The sequence below is a fragment of the Xiphophorus maculatus genome, chromosome 12 (genome assembly GCF_002775205.1).
Source record: "Xiphophorus maculatus strain JP 163 A chromosome 12, X_maculatus-5.0-male, whole genome shotgun sequence".
In the NCBI taxonomy this organism is placed as follows: domain Eukaryota; kingdom Metazoa; phylum Chordata; class Actinopteri; order Cyprinodontiformes; family Poeciliidae; genus Xiphophorus; species Xiphophorus maculatus.
In genome coordinates this window covers 10513927-10534550 of record NC_036454.1, presented here as the reverse complement: position 1 = coordinate 10534550, position 20624 = coordinate 10513927, and the positions used below count along the sequence as shown (strand labels likewise).

Here is a 20624-nt window from a genome sequence, read left to right as displayed (position 1 = left end):
CAAATCGGTAGTGTATGATTTTTTTTTTTATCACAAGAGCACAGAAGATATATCCTGGCTTACTGGCCTTAAGAAAAGGATATAATTAACTGGTATATATCGAAAGTCTAAGTGAGTGCAGGTAGAAATAAAGTTCAAACTGCAAATTTAATCCAACACACTAGAGGGCGCTGTAGCTCAAACACACCTCTGAATTCCCAAACACAACTGCACACACAATCACACCTCGCTGGTAATGCACTCTTTCGCAGTCTTCATATGAAGAAATCTCGCTTTATTTTATCATCATCATCACTCTCTCTCTTCCTTATCTCGTTTAAGATTCTGGAGGCTGCACTGCCAAATTACCACAATCCCTCCCCCACAAACTCATTTATTATCTGCACTAAAAGAAATAAAAAAAAATCCAATACCTACTGGCAGGTAAAAATAGGCAAAACAAACAAATAAATAAAATAAAATAAAAAATAAACATAACTTAAAAAGAATAGAATTTAATTAATGGAGTTATTTTTAAATCATCCTCACTACTTTCCTGTTTACAGCCTGAGAAAAAATATATATACAAGAAAGCGTTACATCTATATTGATGCATATAATCCAGATACTATTTTTTAACCAGATGTTTGTTTTTAAAATTCAATGAGAAGCATAATGTCAAGGTTTTCCTAAGAAATGCTTCACTGTGATCTATAACTCGTGTTCTGACCTTCTTTCACTGAAAAGCAGTGGAGCATAACTAACGTCATTGTTCCCTCAGCCTTTCTTTCAGAGGGTACTTGCTGTCATTTCCGCGGAAGGAGAAGAAATGATTTAGTCGCAGGAGATTGTGACTTCACGCTTTCTCTTTGTATTTTTTTGTTTACTGGGTTATTTCTTATCAAAGTATTTATTCCTCTGTCCGTGGTGCTGAATTTTTATAATTTGAATCTAATGTTGATCGGCGCAGTGCAACGATTATTCCTCGGTTTGAGCTTTAGCATTTATTTATTTTTTTAAAGTTAAGTTATTATTTCACTATTGGGGGGACCCTGTCAATCCGTCCTAATAAAATGCAACTGAGCGAGTAAGAGGGAAGGGACCCGGACGATAGACTGGCATCATTCTTCACCTAGTTTTGAGTCTAAAGGGGCGGTGTCCGTCAGACAAACAGGAGAGTTTTTTACGCACAGAGATCCAGTTTTACGCAACACTTGATTGCATGTTGGTGGACTGTGTTTTACTTTGTTTGTATTCGAAAGCTAACATCATACGTGAAACATATGTCAGAGTAAAACTTTTTTGAGTGCAAGTGCAGAGCAGGTGGTCTTGGAACAGCATCTGTCATGGGAGCGCACGGATGGAGCGCGGTGCGAATGGGGATCGTAGTTTGTGGATACTTGGCGTTTTTCTGCAGTGAGTTCGTCCCGGTTACTGAAGCCGGCTGCAGGGAGAGGGGGCACCAGAACTGCTGCCCCAGCCGAGACAACAAATGTTTTGAGTACACGAGGAGAAAAACGGTGTGCTACTGCGACAGCTACTGTCAAAAAACCAGAGACTGCTGCGAAGACTACCAACACGTGTGTCAAATATCAGGTGAGTTTTTCATTTCCCCCCAAATGACTCCCGGAAATAAGAAAACATGCAACGCTCTTCAAAACTTTTAAATTGTTTCTTTCAGTGGCGGTTTTAGTATTAATAAGTCCTGGGCGAGTTCTTACCTTATGCCCCCCACTCCTGTAACTTCTCATGTGATTTATCTCTAACAATAGGAACTAAAAAAGAATGATTGATGTTTTACAAATGGAAATCAGTAAATACAGAAATAGCTATGTATGGTCATATGCAAAAACAGATGTAGAATATTATTAAAAAGTCAGTTTATTTCAGGAACTTTATTACTAAGTGAAACACGTTAAATATACGTTACACACAGACAGATGTTTGAAAGCTTTTATTCCTGTCAATTATAATGCTTTTCTGCTTACAGTTGATGAGAATTTTGCATCAGAAACAAAGTAACATTTTAATACAGAAATGTAGTCATAATGAAGCATATAATCAATACATGCTTAAAAGTTATCAGTTTTCAAAATCTGAGCCTCTTCAGAATGCATATTTGAATTTATTATATATAGATTACATGACCTTATCTGTATAGAATAATTCAGTTGAAGTTTGGCTAATCAATATCTTGTACCTGTAAGAAAACATGTTTTTCTTTTGTGCTCTACATTAAAAACTACCACAGGCTTGTTCTCATAGGCCCTCTAATTCCCCATATGGACAAAAGTAGCTGTCAGTGAGGTGACAGTAAGACTGCGAGACATACTACACATAACTGCCTCTAGTGTCTCCATCATGGCTGTCTGTTGTAGCTGAAAGACCATCAATAATCTCTTGTGCTGAAAGTTTGAGAGGTAAATTTAGTCTTTGCTGTGTGTGTTTTAAAAGGAAGTTGCCTTCAGGTTAGCAGTTTTGACCCTTAGCCTTCTCATTAAAGCTTGAAATTACACAGCTACATGTGCAAAGTGGGGCGAATGATCATAAGAAAGACACAAGTTAAACAAATGGTTGGCTCACTTCTTTCCACCCAATCATCTCGACTGCTGCTATATATGGACAGATGAAGGAATGGATGTCTTAGAAAGAGACTGCCAAAGATGGTGAGGATTGCAGTGGAGTTTAGTCTGCAGTGTGACAATCAGGAGACAGAGAGTTGTAACTTTGTTGTGTCTTAAAATGACCCATAAGGAGTGAATGTGAAAACTGACTTAAGTGCACAAAACGAGCACCTGCAGGGTCACAGGAGCTCATAAAGTGCTGCAGAGAACCTCTTATTAAAGCACAATTACTGGTAGAGTTCAGCCTATTTGCTGTGGAGTAAACTGTCTTAGTTTGACTTGAGCCAGTAACCTTCAGTAAGCCAAAAGATCATTCATCAAAACCCCTTTAAGAGATTACAATTATGTCTCACCTAAGGTTTCCTCTTTTAATTTACTAAAGTGATCTGTCTCAATAAATGTTCTTTAATGAGAAAGACTTTTGTTTTAAAGATAATATTCAGGAACGCCTTTTGAATATATCCTCACTCTTTGAGCTTTATCAAACTCTTCTACATCACAAGAACAGATAAATGTGTTTTATTTCAATTTTATGAGTCAAATGTTCACAATATACTTGTGACTTGACAAATATAATAGCACTGCCCCTTTAAATAACTGTAAACAAAACTTTACACTCCCGGCATGTCAGTAAATGAGGAAGCCAGCTGAGGGGGTTTCAGGCATCTCTTAATTAGTCCCTTGTATTTTCCAAACATAAAAATTACAGGAGTAAGCTCAGTGAAGCACTTCAGGTCAGTGTTGACATTACCAGTCTTTTCTAGAAGGTTTGCTTCCTCAGAGGTCAAATCTCTGAGGATCTCTGACAGCTATGTCTGGTGAGATGCAGGAGTTGCAGAGCGGTTTGTCTTCGCAGACTGAATGTGGTTTCCACAAGGTACAATTTTCCTGTACTTCTAAATGACCATGACCATTAGAGCAGATGCGCCTCAGTGAGCGTCCTCTGATGCTTAGAAACGTGTATGCATGGATCGGTTTCATCAACGCGCTCTGGTGTCCTGATACGAGACACCTGATCTGATTCTGATCCAGCAGCAGGTGAACACAAAGTCTGTAATTAACCTGGGTCCGCTGCAGCAGTTCAAAGACTGTAGAGCGGGTGACATCAGAAGACTAAAACACTGCTTATCACGACTACAACACAAACACTTAACGGTTTTCAAAGCGGTGTCATTTTTTTCCCAGGGAGGGTGTTGAAATGAAATCTTTCAGGGAAGCATGCTGCGTCTAAACAATGTGAAGGACATCCTGGATAGTTCTAGTATGTAAACAGGATATTTAATATAAGGTACACATTTATTTAAATCTGAAAATATTAATTCTTTCTACTGATGGCAGGAAGCAACAAATACAACTCCCGAAAAAAAAAAGAGACTACTTTCAATGATCAGTTTCTCTGATTTTACTTTTTATATGTATATGTTTAAGTAAAATATTTTTTTTTATTTTACTCTATGAACTACTGACAACATGTCTCTGAAATTTCAAGCAAGAATTTTGTATTTATTAGCAGAAAATGAGAAATTGTCAAAATAACAAAAAAGATGCAGTGCTTTCAGACTTCAAATAAAGCAAAGAAAACAAGTTCATATTGATTTAGAAACAATAATACTAATGTTTTAACTCTGGAAGAGTTCAGAAATCATTATTTGGTAGAATAACCATGAGGTTTTCAATGGGATTCAGTGCAGTGGGCTCTTAATGTTTTCCAGAGCTGCATTTCATTTTTCTTATTGTACGGCATGGAAAAATACTTTTATAAGGGGATCTGTTTGTGTTGTAATTGTATGAAAGAAAATATACAGTAATGGAAAGGAGAAATTGTGTAATGGAAGACGTTAAAGGTTGAGACAGATCACAGAAAATGCACATTTTTAAAAGAAAATTCAAAGCATCACAGCAGAAACAGTGTTTAAAGGACCACAAAACGCAAGAAACAACTGGCAACCAGCCTGCACGCATCCTGAAAGAGATATAATTTCAAACTTTTAGGGTAATCAGAAACCAGAGCAAGTGTCTAACCAGACCAGCAGGCAAGATCAACTAAAATCATAACTGAGCACAGACAGAACATAAAAGGAACACAGAACATGAAACAAAACCGGTCAAACCAAATCAATCAAACAATTTTCAAAGACAAACCACAAAGTCTAAAAATAGAGCAAAGGATCACACAAAATGTCAAACACAATGAAACATTTTACAGCTTGGTGGTTGTTGTATATACTGTAATACTTGCTAAACAATTATGGAGGGGGAAAAGCCTCTAAATTAGTTGTAAAAGTAATTTTAATCTGAATTGAGTTTTATTTTTCCTCAATATAAAGCTCCTGCATTACAGATTTGGCTGGAGGTCGACATGCTCTCATGATATTTTGGGTTAATTTATTTTTTCTGCACATTAAGATTATTCATTAATCTTAAAAATACACAACCTCCACTATTAATAATGTGATATTTGAAGTTCTGAGATTTGTTCAATGAATCAATCAATCAAATTTTATTTGTATAGCACATTACAGCAGCAAGGCATTTCAAAGTGCTTTATTTAACTTCAACACAAAGACCACTCAACCTGTTGCTGATCCTGATAACCTGGAGACTCAGTTGACCAGACTGAATTTTACCAATATGAGAAATTGTTGGTTTGATTTTGATTCTGCCAAATCTAACTCCACTCAATACAATTCAACTTTATTTGCCTGGAAATTTAAGGACTTTTCCAAGGAAAAATTAAAGAAGCAGAAACTCAAAGTTCTTGTTTAGGTTGTCTCTTTTCTGTTTTAATTGGATGAGTCTCTGCCCTTGACACAAAAAACCCCTTTAAGGAGTTCTGTCATAAATTCATGTTCACAGTGTGTTTTCAGTCAAAATAATTGCTTTGCTGCACAGACTGTAAAGATCATGCAGGTCCTCAAAAATCTGGAGGAGGAGGCTCCTTTATACTCTAGCGGTCTGGTTGTGTTCACTCTGACAGGTTCTTCACCTTAAATGCACTCACATGCCTCCTTCTGCTGCAGATATCTGGCTTCTTTTACTTTTCACTTGGGTATTTTTGAAATGCCAAGATCTCTTCGTCCTTTTTCCATTTATTTTCACTCCTCCTTCACCTTGTTTCCTGTTCATTCCCCTTCCACATGAAATGCCACAGCTGCTGTGGCATTTCTCTTCATTTAGTTTCCTGTGCTTGGAAAAGTCCTGATTGCAAAGTTGATGTCCAACATCTGCTTCATGACTGAAAACAAATAAAAGGTTCAGTGGGAAAAAATTTAAACCAGAGAAGGAAAGAAAAAGAAAACAAAAGAGCATGGTAATTTATCTTAAATTTTGGCAAAATCACAATCACATTTGGTTCACATCCATGTCATCACTTGATGATCTCCTCCTTATCAATTTCCCAGGTCATATTTGCTGTTTATATATCCTTAAAAATATGACGTTCACTTTATATGAATATTCTCATATAGGTCAGATTATGGCTTTAAAAGTTTATTTTGTATGTTGTCAGATAATAAAACTTAAAATTCCAACACTTTCTAAACTTGCCCAATTGTTATTGCCTCAAACATAAAGCAATGAATTCAAAGCTGAGACAACTTTAGTGACATTAAGTACTTAATTGTTAAAGCATAGCAGGGTTTAAATACAAATACTTTTTTTGAATGACGACAGTGTTGCAGTCATACCCGTAGAATAACTAATTTCTCTGATTCTTTAGGGTTTTATGGATGTCTGGGGAAAAGTGCATAGAGTTTAAGACAAAAGTGTTTTAATTAATCCTTGTTAAGGGGTTGGTTTGTTTGCTGTTCCTGTTTATGCTGTCATTAGAAAAAATCATCCCCATCAAAGGTTTCACCAGACTTGTGGTTTTATTGTGTTTCCTTTGCTGATGTTCCTAAATGTTAACAGTGGTCAGATCTTGGCCTAGTGGGACTCACTGTATTGGGAAGGAGACAGTGTGGTGGTTTTGAGCCAACATGGGCTTTCAGACACCAGCTGGACATCCCATCAGAAAACCAGAGGGGGGAGGGGGAGGCAAAAAGGAACCAAAAAAAGGCAACAGATGGAGCAGAACAAGGGCTAGTGGAAGACAAAACAGAGATATAGCTAATTGATTTTTTTATGTTATTAAAAACATGCTTTTTATTAGAGTAAAAGCGAAAGGATGGAGGCGATTCATACTTGCGACAAATTCTACAAATAAATTAAAAATCTTGCCAAATTGTCTGAGCTCCTTGGCCTCTTTAACAATGGGAACTCCCCAACACTTTTAGTTTTATGCTGAAATATTACAAAATAAATAAAAAGGGATCGCTTACTTTCATCTTAAAGCCATTAATACTAACTTATCATAAACAGTAAACAAAACAAGACCACAAAATCTTACCAAGTATTTTTGGTCTAGTTTCTAGTGCGAATATCTTATAACACATGAAATAAGACAAAACTGACTTACAAGTAACTTTTTAGGACGTTATAGGAGCTTTTCTTAAGTAAATAAGTCAAGCTTAAAAAGCGTATTGTAGTCAATACGCTTTTTCTTTAGCAGTAGTAACTTTATTTTCCGATCTGGTTTTTTGGGGTTTTTTTTTCTCTTTCTCTGCGACATTCTGTACAAACAAAAAATGTGCTGTAATTGTGCGTTAGGCCTGGAGTTGGCAAAAAAATAAAACAAATAAAAAATATTAAAAATTAATTAAATTCCTTTTAAGTAAATAAGTCAAGCTTATTTACTTAAGCTTATTGATGAAAAAAAATCTTTGTTCCTTTGACAGATTATTTAACTTATATTTTCCCCATGTTATAAGTTAATTTATCTGCCAATGGAACAAGGACTTTTTAAAAAGTCAATATTAAGAAATTATTTAATTAAAACATGTCTCTATGTCTTTCTGAAAAGTTACTTGTATGTTAGTTTGTCTTATTTCAAGTGTACTAAGATGTTTGCGTTAGAAACTAGACCAAAAATACCTGGTAAGATTGTACGTTTTTGCAGTGAAAAGAAATTTTCCCTATATAAATTGAAGAAAATAAATGATTAGAACATATTTGATGCAGCAAGAATGTTTTTCTTTCACTGGTTTTAATATTAGGATCTAATTTCTCTCAAAATATTTAATAATGCTCAAAAAATTATTCTAGCATAAAACTCATATTAAAGAGGAAAGCTGAATTTGCCTAAGTAAATAGAGCAACAAACACCATTTGTTTCCTGCATTGGGGTCAGAGGTCAGAGTTGGTGAGAGGCTGTCCAAATGGGACTTTCTCCTCCACAATGCAAATAGGGCACAATGGTGACTGTGTGATCCAGACTGTCAGGGTTAGCATGTGGGTGGCACCAGAAGCAGAGTGGGGGCCCACCACAGTTTGGTAATTTCCTCCTGACCTCTGGTGGCTCGGGGCCAACAGGTTTATGCTTCCAGACAAAACCTTATTCCTGTTTGCATGAGTGTGTTGATGAGTGGGGTTAAAATAGTTCTATCCCTCTGTGGGTGTTTAAACCATTAAACAGAACTGATTTCACTGTGGCAAAACCTCAAGTGTCCTGCTTGTTTGTGTTTGTGCTGCTAAAAAAAGGACAAAAATAACATTAAAACTGCTCTGTGCAAACGGAAGGAAAGGCATGTTAGGATAAGAACAGGCGCAGAAGGCATAAGTAGGAAGTTATTATGCTTTTCACCCGTTTATCTTTTAAATTCTTCTCGAGAGAACGTTTCTGTGTGTGTTTTATATGAAGATGAAAAAAGTGGAAATTCCCCAATCATTTGTGTGTAGGTTTATGTTTATTTGTATGTAAATGATGTGCTTCAAAACTATTCATATCACATTACAAAAGCAGACTTCAATGTATCTTATTGGGAAACCACTTGTTTTAATATACTACAAAAACACAAATATCTTAGTACACTTGAAATAAGACTCCACTTACTTATAAGTAACATTTCAGTATGAGCTTGTTTTCAGCCAATAATTTCTTAATATTGATGAAAAAGTATTAGCTATAAGTGAAATAATCTGCTCGTGGAACAAGACATTTTTCCAATACTCTCCGATACTTGTAACAATGAAAAAACTCAGTGTACATTCTTTACATAGAATGAAAGTTTACAAGTTTTCTAATTCCTAACTGTCCTCTGACAACGTTAATGTCTAAGCATAATTAGAGTTGTGAATTGTCCTCACTGTTCAGGATAATTCCTGAACAGCGAGAATTAAATTAGCAAGAGCTAATTTAATGCTTATGCTAATTTAATGCATAAATTAAAGAACTTAAAATGTATTACAGTGTCCATGCCACTTTTATTAGCACTGCTGCCTGGCAGCAAGAAGGCTCTGGTTATTGCCCTGTGATGGACTGGTGACCTGTACATTGTGTATACTTCCTCCATCCATTGACTGCTATAGCTAGGCACCAGCCCCACATGTCTCTGCATGGATAACCAGGTGTAGACAATGAATGCATGGATGGATGGGTGTATTATTTGCTTTTAATGTACAAATTGTGCTCCACTTTTTCTGGGTTTGTTACATGTAGGAATAACATATTTTTTTTGTGATTGCAACTGAAAAAATAATAATAAAAAAGTTTAAGCATGTTAATACTTTTGCAAGATGCTGTTTGCACATTGTTTTGTGGGAAAGTAAAGTGTCAGGTTGGAAGCACTAATGTTCAGGAATTCACAGATTCCACAGTGGCTTTGTGGATCCGCCGTGTCACCGCGCCGCCCTCTCTCCTCTCAAAATTTAGCTTGGGAGTGAGCCAAACAGGCGGCACCTTAAAAGCCCCTTTTTCCTCCCACACACACACACACAATTATTCAATCGCAGTATTGTACTGATGGTTGGATGAGTTTTATAAAGAAAGAGTGGAACCTTTTATGTGGCGGGGGAGATTAGATTCAGTTATGGTATATTTATCCACTCCTTCTCTGTCATTTCATCAAGGTTCTCAGAGTATCATGCTATGTGCACCTGTTCTGTTCTCGTGTTCTCATGTCATGGAAGTGGAAGTGAAGTGAATGAAAATAATATTCTGGTGTAAATGTGTTTGTTCAGATTTTGATGTTTTTGTTTAGGTCCTGATTGCCTCTCATTGCCTTGTTTATAATGTTTGTGGTTCCTCCTCAAAACAAGGCCCTTAAATGCCCACAGCCATTAAATCTGGTAACTGAACAAGGCTTGATTATTGTTTTTGTTTTTTGGCTTTGATCAGAATAGCAATCTCAGGAATACAACTTCCCCTTAGCTTGTTGTAATTGGCCAAATCAGCCTCATGAGCAGGAAGTCTAATTGCTGCTGCTGTTTATGTGCTATGTTGCCCTTGCGGGTGTGAGTTTAAAGGGCAAAACTAGAAGGGACAGGATGCCAATTAGCCCCTATCTAAAGCCACCACAACACATATGACCTGGGCTGCAGACTTCCTGCGTCTGGGATGTAGCTGATCCTACATAAATCACTTTTAATAACAGCTACCCAATGCCACCTGCCTACCTACAAACATACATATATGTGTGTGTGTGTCAACTAATGCTAAAAACCAGACACTGTGACATGAATGCAAAGATTAGGAGAATATCTTTAACTCCCAGAAAGTGTGGCATGTTTTATATCAGGGCCCTTAGATCAGTTCCTGTTCTTTGAGTTGGTTTTCTAACAAGACTGACATATTGGTCAATTTTCCTTTGGCTCAGCCAGATTGCACTGGAAAATGTCTACAAATAGCAATTTTAAAACTTCTTTCAGGATCTCAGTTTTGTTTAGTTCTGTAAGTTTAGTTTTGTCTTTCTGCTGGAAGGTGAACCTCCACCTCCAACAAAATACATTGAATTTTGTGTTTGTAAAATGACACAATGGGAACAAACCTTACCTTCTGTAAATTTGAATAACATTTACAGAACTGCTTAAAAATAGCATTTCTATCAATAATACTTAAAAAGTGCTTTCTTTATCTGATAGCCAAGGAGTTTTACATTAAAGTTTAAACAAACAAAAAGAACAACATTAACAATTATCTATATATACAGATAAACAGACAGACATATGTGCTGCAGTCTCTCCAGATTTGTTGACTTTATCAAAGTCATGTTGAACCCTTCTGTTGCTAACTTCAGCTAACTTCTCCTCACTGAGGATCATTTGAAGCTCTCTAAAGTTATTTTGTGAAATATCTCTATGATTTCCTGCACCCCTCAGCAGCCATGGACTGTGCGGTTGGATCATGGGGTCCCTGGTCGTCATGCTCATCTCCTTGTGGAGTCGGCAGCAAGGAGAGGAGTCGCCAAGTGACCATTCCCCCGAGAAATGGAGGAACCCCTTGCCCAGATCTCAGACAGAGACGAGGGTGTTACGGAAACAACGTCATATGTGACAATGCCAAAGGTACAACCTCTGTGTGACTGCTTCTGATCTACATTTGTGCATGTGAGAGCTCCTTGTCTGAACTCTGTTACATATTAATTTGGTTGCAGTTTTTTCCAAAAGAGGTCTTGTTAGGAGTTGCACTGTAAACAACACATTTCCAAACATCTGTTGTTACATCCAACATCCAGCTGGAATATTTCATCACCTCAGTTGCAGACTTCACTATTAAGAGGTTTTCCAGACTGTAAGATACCAGGACACTGATAATTCTGATGCAAGCAGAACATTTCTGCAGAAAACAGAGTAAAACACTGGTCTGTGTCACTCTGACTCATCTAAACAGCTTGAGCAATCAGCCAAGCAGCAGATTGAGATACAGTATGCAGCTGGTAAGGACATACAAAAAGTCAAAGTAGAAAAAAAAGTTCAACTTTTATTGCTGGAGTATAATCTAATACGATACACCAGCAAGGAGAGGTGTAAATATGACATATCACATATACTGCTTTTCCTTGGCCATTTTTCAAACATGAAAGAAATGAGAACATGCTGTCTATATAATGTATATCAGGGGTGTCAAACTCCAGTCCTCAAGGGCCACTGCCACAGGTACAAAACGCTGTGATGAAATGGCTTAATTACCTCCTCCTTGTGTCGATCAGTTCTCCAGAGCCTTGCTAATATTCTATTATTAATATTCTATTGAGTTGTGGTGCAGGGGAGGCACATCTAAAAGTTGCAGGGCAGTGGCCCTCCAGGACTGGAGTTTGATACCTATGATGTATATATAGATATATGTTGAGTTTCACAAAATAAGAAATTGCTAAAAGGTTAGGATTTTTATCTACCTTTTCTTATGCTGCCAAAACTGTTGATGGGGATGTATTTGAACTTTGATTTCTTTTTTGTTTGTATCTCCACCACTAAACTTTAGAGGTGGCAAAAATCCTGCCTGATTTTTTCAAGAGGAACTTCAAGGACCCTTGGAGGAGACCTCACATGCTGATGAAGGAGGAGAAGGACAGGTAATGCCACACCACACTACAATAAATACTGTATGTTTTCTATGTTATTACAAACAACAGCAACAAACAATTGTTGAAGCTGAAAGGTTTTTTAACTTATAGAAAAATTAAACCACACAAAAATGTGACATCTGTCCCTGGAGGTTTGCTTAAATATCTTGACTTATTTTAGATGACAAAAATCACTTCAAATTCTTTTTGGAAATAACAAATATCCCCTTCTGCAGGCTCAAAATATGTTTAGATAGATCTACATAACAGTTTACAGCTGGGTGTGTCATGCCTCTAGCATCATAAACAACCAACCTCACTAATGAGTGCATGCACTTACAATAAAAGCCGTAATGACTTTTTAAGGAGTCACAGACTAAACTTTCAGATATCACAACCTCGTTGTATTTTTCCATTTAAATAAAATAATCTTTCTTTGTAGAGTTCTGCAGGTTTTCCCTGTACATGTTTGATTTCTGCTCTGGGTACTTCGGCTTCCCAGAGTCCTAAATCATGTTTGTTATGTTAATTGTTGTTTAACCTCTTAAAGCTGCAGTATGTAACAAATTTTCTTAACATATGTGTTGAAACTGTCACTGTCATGACAGTACAATTTGAGACAGATGATCTGTGAAAAAATGTAACTCCTCTGCCTTCTCCCAGTTCTTGCAGCACTAACTAACAACCAATCAGAACCAGGAGGCGGGTCTTAGCTCTGTCAATCATGCTTGTATATGTGCTTCTTACAGCTACACTCCCCTTCTTGCTCTCTGCTACAGTACTGCTTCTTCCTGATATCAGAGGCTGTCATGAACACCCAGACTAGTTAGGATGGCCACCGATAACGACGGATAAATAGTTTGTTTCTCTGCAATTAGTACATTGAGCATGTAAACGTTATGGGGGCATTTAAGGGGTTAAAAGAGCCTTTAGGTGTGAGTGTATGGATGCATGCTTGTGTGTCCTTTGTGCCTCTGTGTTTTCCTGTGATGGATTGGCTAGCACTACACAATGTACTCCGCCTTTCACCGAAGATAGGGACTCGCTTGCAATGCTGCAAGTGGATATAGACACTGGATGGATGGATTTAGACTGAATTTTTATTCTGATTTCCAAAACCTGGTGGAAAATGCCCTGCATTTTTCAAGTGAACTTTTACCTCTAGCTCATTCTGTTATGGAAAACGATTCTTCAAAGCTGCAGCATTTTTGTCTTGGTTCATATCAGTTTTGACGTCAGTTCAAAGGTCACTCTAAAATCAGTTTTGCATGAAGATTAGAGAACACAGACCAAGGCCGATGTTTCCTTGTGCTTTGGCTGTGTAACTGGCAGGACTGAATATGTATCATGGGCTGACCTCTACTGATAAAGTTACTTTAATCCATATCAATGGAAAACCCCTCACTGCATCTGTGTCATTTTTTATCAAAGCTGATTTTAGTGTTATTTGAACTGCTAAAAAACAAGAGAACAAAATCGTGACTTGTTTCCTGTCTACTCAGAACCATTAAGCCTGATTAAAATGGACATGAGATCTCTTTGTTTTGGCTGAAACGGAAAGCACCAGGGAACTCTGAGTCCTCATAAATGAAGCTGAGTACATATGACTTCAAACAGACATCTGGTGTATTACCGCTGTTGTCATGGAAATTGACCCAAGAGACATGAAATTAATCTGCACGCCCTCAGATTTCTTAAAACTCTGTCTGAAATTTTGGAGTGTGAGACATAGCATGAACATGTGTGCTATTGTGGTATTAGCAGGTTTACAGCGACTGAAATAAGTTATTGAAGCAAGTTTTTACTTCAATTAGAGAGAAGATACAATATTGTGCATTTTAGTACATCTAACAGATAATCTATTTTTAGAGTCTAATGGAAAACCTTCAACTTGTAAACATATATACGTACAGTACATCGTACATGTTTTAATACTGTATTTGTAAGATTACAATCACAAAACGCAATGGATTTGGGATTTGTGTCATAAAGCAACACAACATGGCCCATAATATTAAAACAAAAGAAAGTTAATTCATAGTTTTCAAAATACTTTGTAAAGAAAAAATCTGAAAAGTGTGGCAGGCTGTCTGAAGAGCATATGTGAAGATCAGTTTTCATGTCTTGCAACTCATTCTGAATTGGATAAGCCCTCATTTCTATATAATTTTTTTTATTTGTCTGAATATTTCTTTAAGAATATCTTATTCTTAAAGAAACTAATTGTTGAGGGGTTTTTTTAGCTATGGAAGGATGATTTGCGGAAATAAAGGCTTTGCTGCATGCAAATTATTTACTCAATGTGTATTAAGTTACTGAATAAAACTTTTCAATGATTTTCTAATCTATTAAATATTGTGGGCCAAAAAAATTATTTTGTTTGCATCAGAGCATTCACACCTGTTTAGTTTTTTGCATAGATTTTTGCAAAGAATTTTGGGTAGCTATGTTACAACAAAGAACATTTTTGTGGAAAGCACAAATAGTTCCTTAAAGAGAACTTGAACTGTGGATGTTTGCAGCACTTCCAGAGTTATATTTGGTCTTTTGACAACTCTGATTATTTCTCTCCTTGCCCTTTCTCTCACTTTAATGCAAATGCAACACATTTAGTTAGATTTTTATTTGTAAAATAGAAAATTAGAACAATAACAACATATTATTTTTCTTCCACTTAGCAGTAATGTGCTTGTGTTTCTAATATAATTTCTATATTTAATATGACCAAATATATTAATAATTTTGTAAAGTTTTACAAGGCACTCTATTTCTTCTTGGTTAGGGTTGGGGTTCCTTATTTTCCTAGAAAGAAAATGAAAGCAGTGCCTGCTGAAATGTCACTGTGAAATCTGGGGAATAGAGAAGCTAAAATCTAATGTTTTCATTGAAGAATCCTCCCACTGACATTTGTGTTTAGTCAAAGCTGCGCAAGTCACAGACAACATAAATAGTAGAGCGGAGTTCAAAGAGTATTCAGAGAGCACAGCTATTAGAGGAGAAAAAAGACTTTAATTGTTTCCAGTCTGCAGACTGAGCTGTGTTGACATTAGGATTGAGCAGGTGACCATGACACTGCTGGATCACCTTCAAAAGGAACAAATCTGTTGTTGATGCATTTATATTTAGTCTGGGTACATTAAACTGTTTTGGAGAAGAAAAACCTTTTTACAATTTCTTAAAGCATAGATGTGTCCCAGCATCTCCATCTGGTTATTTTTCCCATTTGTCTTTTTTGTTGGAGAAGCTCAACTGACATTAAAGCAAAGAACAACAAGTTGGATGAGTGACTGCTGCAGAGCTGAGCAAAAAAAAACCCTCCTTCATTCTCTCAGAGAAACATGTACAGGTTTCCAAATTATCAATATTTATGTCTTTGTGCTTTTCAATCCTGTATAAAGTCAGGTTTTCTGAATCATTTTTCTGAATCATTTTTCCTTTCGCTCCCTTTTTGTGCTGTCCTCCTGCAGTTACTGTGTGTACCTCAGGGTGAAGCAGGCCAGTGCTGCATGCAAGCTCAAGCTGTGGAGTGCTCAGCTGGTGCGAGAGCGGCTGGTCTGCGCAGAGTGTCAAAGTGATGCCATGTCAAACTCTGATCGCTGCGCAGGAGATGGCATGGAGGGCATTAGGTAAAAAAAACAACAACTGGAATTTAATACGTTTGCTGCAGTCAAAACTCTTACTTTGTTGAGAAATTAATTTTTTAAAATTATTTTTTACATAAGGTAGATACAGTAAAACAAATTCATTCTGTATTTTTTATACAGTAATTATAAATCCTCTTGTTTTTTTTAAATTTATTTTCCAGAACCTTCTGGACTGCAGCATCTACTCCTGGTTGTCATGGTTCCTGGATGTGGGAACTATCCTCTGAGCAATGCCGGTGTCCTCCTTACTCTGTCCTTTTTGTTTGAGCCGATCTGATTGCCCTCAGAGAGCCTCTTCCAGCTGAGGAGAGCCCTGCTAGGGAAACCAGACCCTTTTGTCCTGATTCCTGGATAGACAACTCATGGAAAACAGCTGCATCCTGCCACTTGTCATCTCATCCTCTGTACTGTATATCCTAGTAATTAATCACATTGAAATTCTTGCATGTCTTCTCTTCAAATTTAAAAGCCACATAGCTGTACATCAAAACCGCTGCGAAGCTACATTTTTATACCTCTGAATCTTTGCTATCTACCTCCATCAATGCAAATGTGTATGCTATTGCAAAATGTATAAATCTGAAAAATCTTGTATTTTTATTCATACATTTTATACTAGTTTTGGTTTCTGTGTACTTTGTATGTGCCTTTATACCTAAACCTTGTATCTAAAAGTTAAAGACAAAAGAGCAGGTGCTGCCCACAGTTTAAAAAATCATCCAAAAAGCTCTAAACATCTGTGCTGAAGACGATGTAAATACTGATAAAATATATGCATGCTCTACAATTTCATTTTTACAAATATTTCATGAAAAAGTACGATTGGGATGACTGGGTACTGATCACTCAGGTGCCTGCGTTATGTCATTTGTCAGGCTCTCTCCTCTTCTGCCTGTTCTCATGATTTATATATAATCTGTATTTATGTCTTTCATTCCTCAAACTCATCCAATTCTTTAAGAGTAACAGTCTGAAGCTTCGTTGATAAATTCCTTAGTGTTTAACTCACTCAGCAACAAAGTTTCGGGATCTGGAGTCTGTGTTTTCTGACAACAGGTGTTTTTTGCTGTAGCTCATTCTCAAACATTTATAATAATGCTCTGACAGTGCTCTATCTAAAAAAAGGCATAGCTTTATCTTTTGTTTCTCTACTTTATCAGCATGTTTAGGCTTTGTTTTCATGTGACTTGCTGATCATTTTGCTGGTGTAACTTATTTCAGTGCGGCACAAGTTAATCGTATGAAGACAAAACTCTTAAAAGAAGCAGTTCTTTTGAACATTGTAAATCTGTTTCAGCCACTTTCTGTGCCTGTCTAAAGGGAATAACTTAGCAGTCTATACAAGGTCACATTACACAGGAAAAGCAGGATCTGCATCAGCCACTACAGTCTTTTTTCTACAAGGAGTTCAATGGGTAAAAACATTTAGTTGGTTAATTTTTTTTTAATTTCAACTAAAGAACATAGCAAAATCAGTCTATAGTTAAATTTTGCAAGTTGTTCACATGAAAATTATCTGTCCTTTTTGAAATGTTGGCTGCTCAACCATTCAGGTCTTTTGGGAGTACGTGTTGCTATGCTAAAAAGATCAGAGACAACACACAAAGAAAGTCTATCAAGAGTTGAGACCAGTCAGGGTTCCAGGCAGATATCAGAACATTGTTTTGGAAAACTGAGCCTTATAAAATATTTTCATGAGACCCCTCTTCAAACAGCAAGAAACCCCACCTTCAAATATGTTTTTGCTCACAACCGGCTCTGCTCACAGGGGAGCTTAATCAACAGAGCATCAGCCAGCATAAATAACACATAAAGCCAAGTTACTCCCATGCAATTAACTGAATCTCCTCCCAAAACTTCCTGCGTCTTCTTGTTTTTCTTTCTCATTGCCTTGATGGTCTGTTCAAAATATACTGCATATTAACTGCAATGATACAAATTGGACTCAGTCAGTCAATAAGTTCATGTTTTAGTTACAGCTGTTTTAAGAAGAAAGCTGATATATAAGTAAAGGGATTTTGGTTTTTGATGCTGTTACTTTCTATCTTTCTCACATCTTTGATTTATATTTTGTATTTATTATATAAGAATTAATGATTTTTGTTAGTGCAACACTATACACTGTCTAATAGTGAAATTAAACAACTGTACTGTGTATTCTGAATATATAACTGCAACTTTGGTCATATTTTAGTGATGTGTGTTTCCTTCCTGCATCATATCTTCTTTGGCATTTAGCACTTTTCCACTATTCAGTTACAGTGACTATAGCAGTAGTAAGTATATACCTCAGTGCGACTAGTTTTTACATGCAACAAGAATAGCAACATTTACGAAACCGTAATAAAAGCCAACATGTAACTGTGAACTTAAATTTCCAACATTCTCAACATTTTTCCCAGGTGTGTAAATCGGACGATGACTGGCAAAATGACAGATAGTGTTTGTAATTTTGCAATCAATTTGGGTTTGTTTGTGAGATGTCAGTGCATGAAGGTAATGTGTGGACAGATAAAATGCCAATGTGAGGCTCCTGACAGCTTGAATCATGTGTCAGTACATCTATTGCTTGGTTTTGCTTAGGTTATCTTTAAACAAAACAGAAAATACAACATTTAAAAGGACAAGTTGCCTCCCTATTGATTGAAGATGAATGGTGAGAATTCACACCATGGTTGTGAGTTTACTGCTCCTTTTCAATGTCAATAGTTGTTGTGGAAAAAAGCACTGTTAAAGGACAAGTGAGCACAAACATGTTAGAGAAGCTCTTCAGAGTGTCAGATCTGGCTTACAGAGTTCAATTCATGTCAAGGACAGAAGAGCAAAAACATTTACAAGACTTTCTGTGAGGACTAGTTTCTCAACAGGCTGCTCTGAGATTTGACTTCTGTTTATCTAATCCTTACAGCTCCAGATGTCAGCTCTGGCATGGTCAACGAGACAAAGCAGGGAACCTTTATTACTCATCAGTATAATTGAAATACAAACATCATATAAGTGAAATACGTTCAGACAGTCATGAGACTTTAAAAACCAAATTTTAACACAATCATAAGGCTTTTGCCCAATAAATCAAAGTTTATATGACATTTATACAGTTGTTTCTAACACAGGAATCGATTGTAGGCATTCAAGCTGACTAGTCCGATATTTCTCTATGCCAGGATGATATGAATGCTCCACAAATGAAGGTTTTATATGTTCATCCATCATATCTTCACTTCAGGAAGTATCATAACATTTTGTCTAACCAAAATGTTATAATTTGCATCTGAATGAGAGGTGCAGTTGCATTCTCTAGGCCTTGCCCATTCTATGCTAAATATTTTGAATTAAAAAAACTAAAAATAAAATTGCTCAATGAATATGCATTCCATTCACACACAAAGTGACTTCATAGAGATTTTTTTTACAGATACAGTTAGAGCTGAATTTATGTGAAGTAGATATCCATAGATAATTTAAAATAGGCGATATAAATCACAAAAATGATTTAGCTATTTTTATAGGAGTTTTTTTCACATCTGTCTCACTTTGTCATGACTCGGGTTCAAATAAACTGCAAATAGGTATTACAGCTGTTTTAGAGACTTTACACATTTATTTAAACTAAAAAAAAATCAACTTGTAGCTGGTAAGGTACTGACTACTGATACCTACTTCGCATTACCCACTTAATAAAAAGAAAAATGCCATTATGTTATAAAACATTTCAAACAGTTGATATAATTTTGTACAATTAGTTCTGATTAGAATATTGAGTCAGTTAAAGCCACTTTAAGAATACAAAATGATTTTGTTTAAAGATCTTAAGATCACAGAATCTCAAATCCGCTATTACAAATATGTTTAAAAATATCTTTATTAGAAAACTGATTGTTGAAGCTTTCTGCGTCACTCTTAAAGGTGGTTTGCTTCCTCTGCCTGCCTTCCTCCTGTCTTTGCTCTCCTCCCTCAATCCTCCTCTACCTCTCTACCAGACCTCCCTTCATCACAACCCTTTATTTTCTCTCACTGCAGCGATGGCGGTAGGGTGCCGTCAGCCTGACAGTCCATCCCCCATGCTGCCTTGCTCCTGCTTCTCAAAAGGGCAGGTAGGCCCGTCCCTGGCTTGGTGCCTGATGGGGTCCGACAGCCGTGTGTTCTGGGATTACAGTTCCTGAAAAGCGAGGCATTCCAACACTGGCTGCTTTTGTCACAACACGGCCACTGTTTGCTTTTTACCCGACAGCTGTTCAAAGCGTTCCTGTAGTCCACATGTATGTTGTGAAGGGAAAGATCCAAGAGGTAACTTCTGTTTATTAGGAGTCAAACGATGTCTGCTTCCACCTTGAGCTTAGGTTTCCCCTGTAAACAGGTTTATTTCAAAGTATCATCATGTTGACAACAATAAAACAAGTATTGTTTTGAATCAAGCAACACCGGGTTAACAGGTCACTGTTGAACTAAATACTGTGAATTAAGGAGTGTGGTGATGTGGCCTGTTTTTCTGGTGTTGGTTAAAACTCTGGCAGGAGCATTTTGGATGAGTGTCCTAAGATGTTGTGTCCCTCCATGAACCATTTTTACTGAGTCCTGTTTTGGCAGAAAAACCTGGATTCTTGTAATATTTTAAGATAGTTGTAGTAGCTTTTTTGTAGCTAACATTGACATCTAAGTTCATTATTATACTTCAGTATCTAACAGTTTCCATAGTTTGATGAGTTTAGAATTCAACCTTGCATTTTTGCAATAAGTTCTGTATTTTGAGCATTACATTGTAGGATATTCTGGTCTTTGTGTTATCAGCAAAAGTATTGAAAAAAATGTTGAAAGAATAAGACTTGGGGGATAATAAAGATATTAACTAAAGGTGGTCTAAAAACAAAGCCTTGAGGAACTCCACTTGTGATCCTGATGACACCTATGAGATTTCACCCAACTTAGAGTAGTACCCAGGTTTTTGCTAAATTAATCAGTATGTAGTATGTGTTGGCAAAATGTTTTGATTGCAGCACTGA

General features: G+C 36.7%; 1 protein-coding gene across 2 annotated transcripts; it reads left to right on the top strand.

Moving 5' to 3' along the window:
• The first annotated feature begins 798 nt into the window (after window positions 1–798).
• Window positions 799–17810, top strand: LOC102221001 (somatomedin-B and thrombospondin type-1 domain-containing protein-like). 2 transcript variants are annotated; one of them, XM_023343227.1, is made up of 5 exons: window positions 799–1575; window positions 10800–10982; window positions 11899–11989; window positions 15448–15606; window positions 15786–17810. In XM_023343227.1, exons 1-5 carry the CDS (start codon window positions 1326–1328, stop codon window positions 15889–15891), a joined length of 789 nt encoding a protein of 262 aa, XP_023198995.1. In that variant the 5' UTR covers window positions 799–1325; the 3' UTR covers window positions 15892–17810. The 2 variants fall into 2 exon arrangements, with proteins under 2 accessions (XP_023198995.1, XP_005795063.2); XM_005795006.3 differs by having other exon boundaries at window positions 10797–10982.
• Window positions 17811–20624: the final 2814 nt, after the last annotated feature.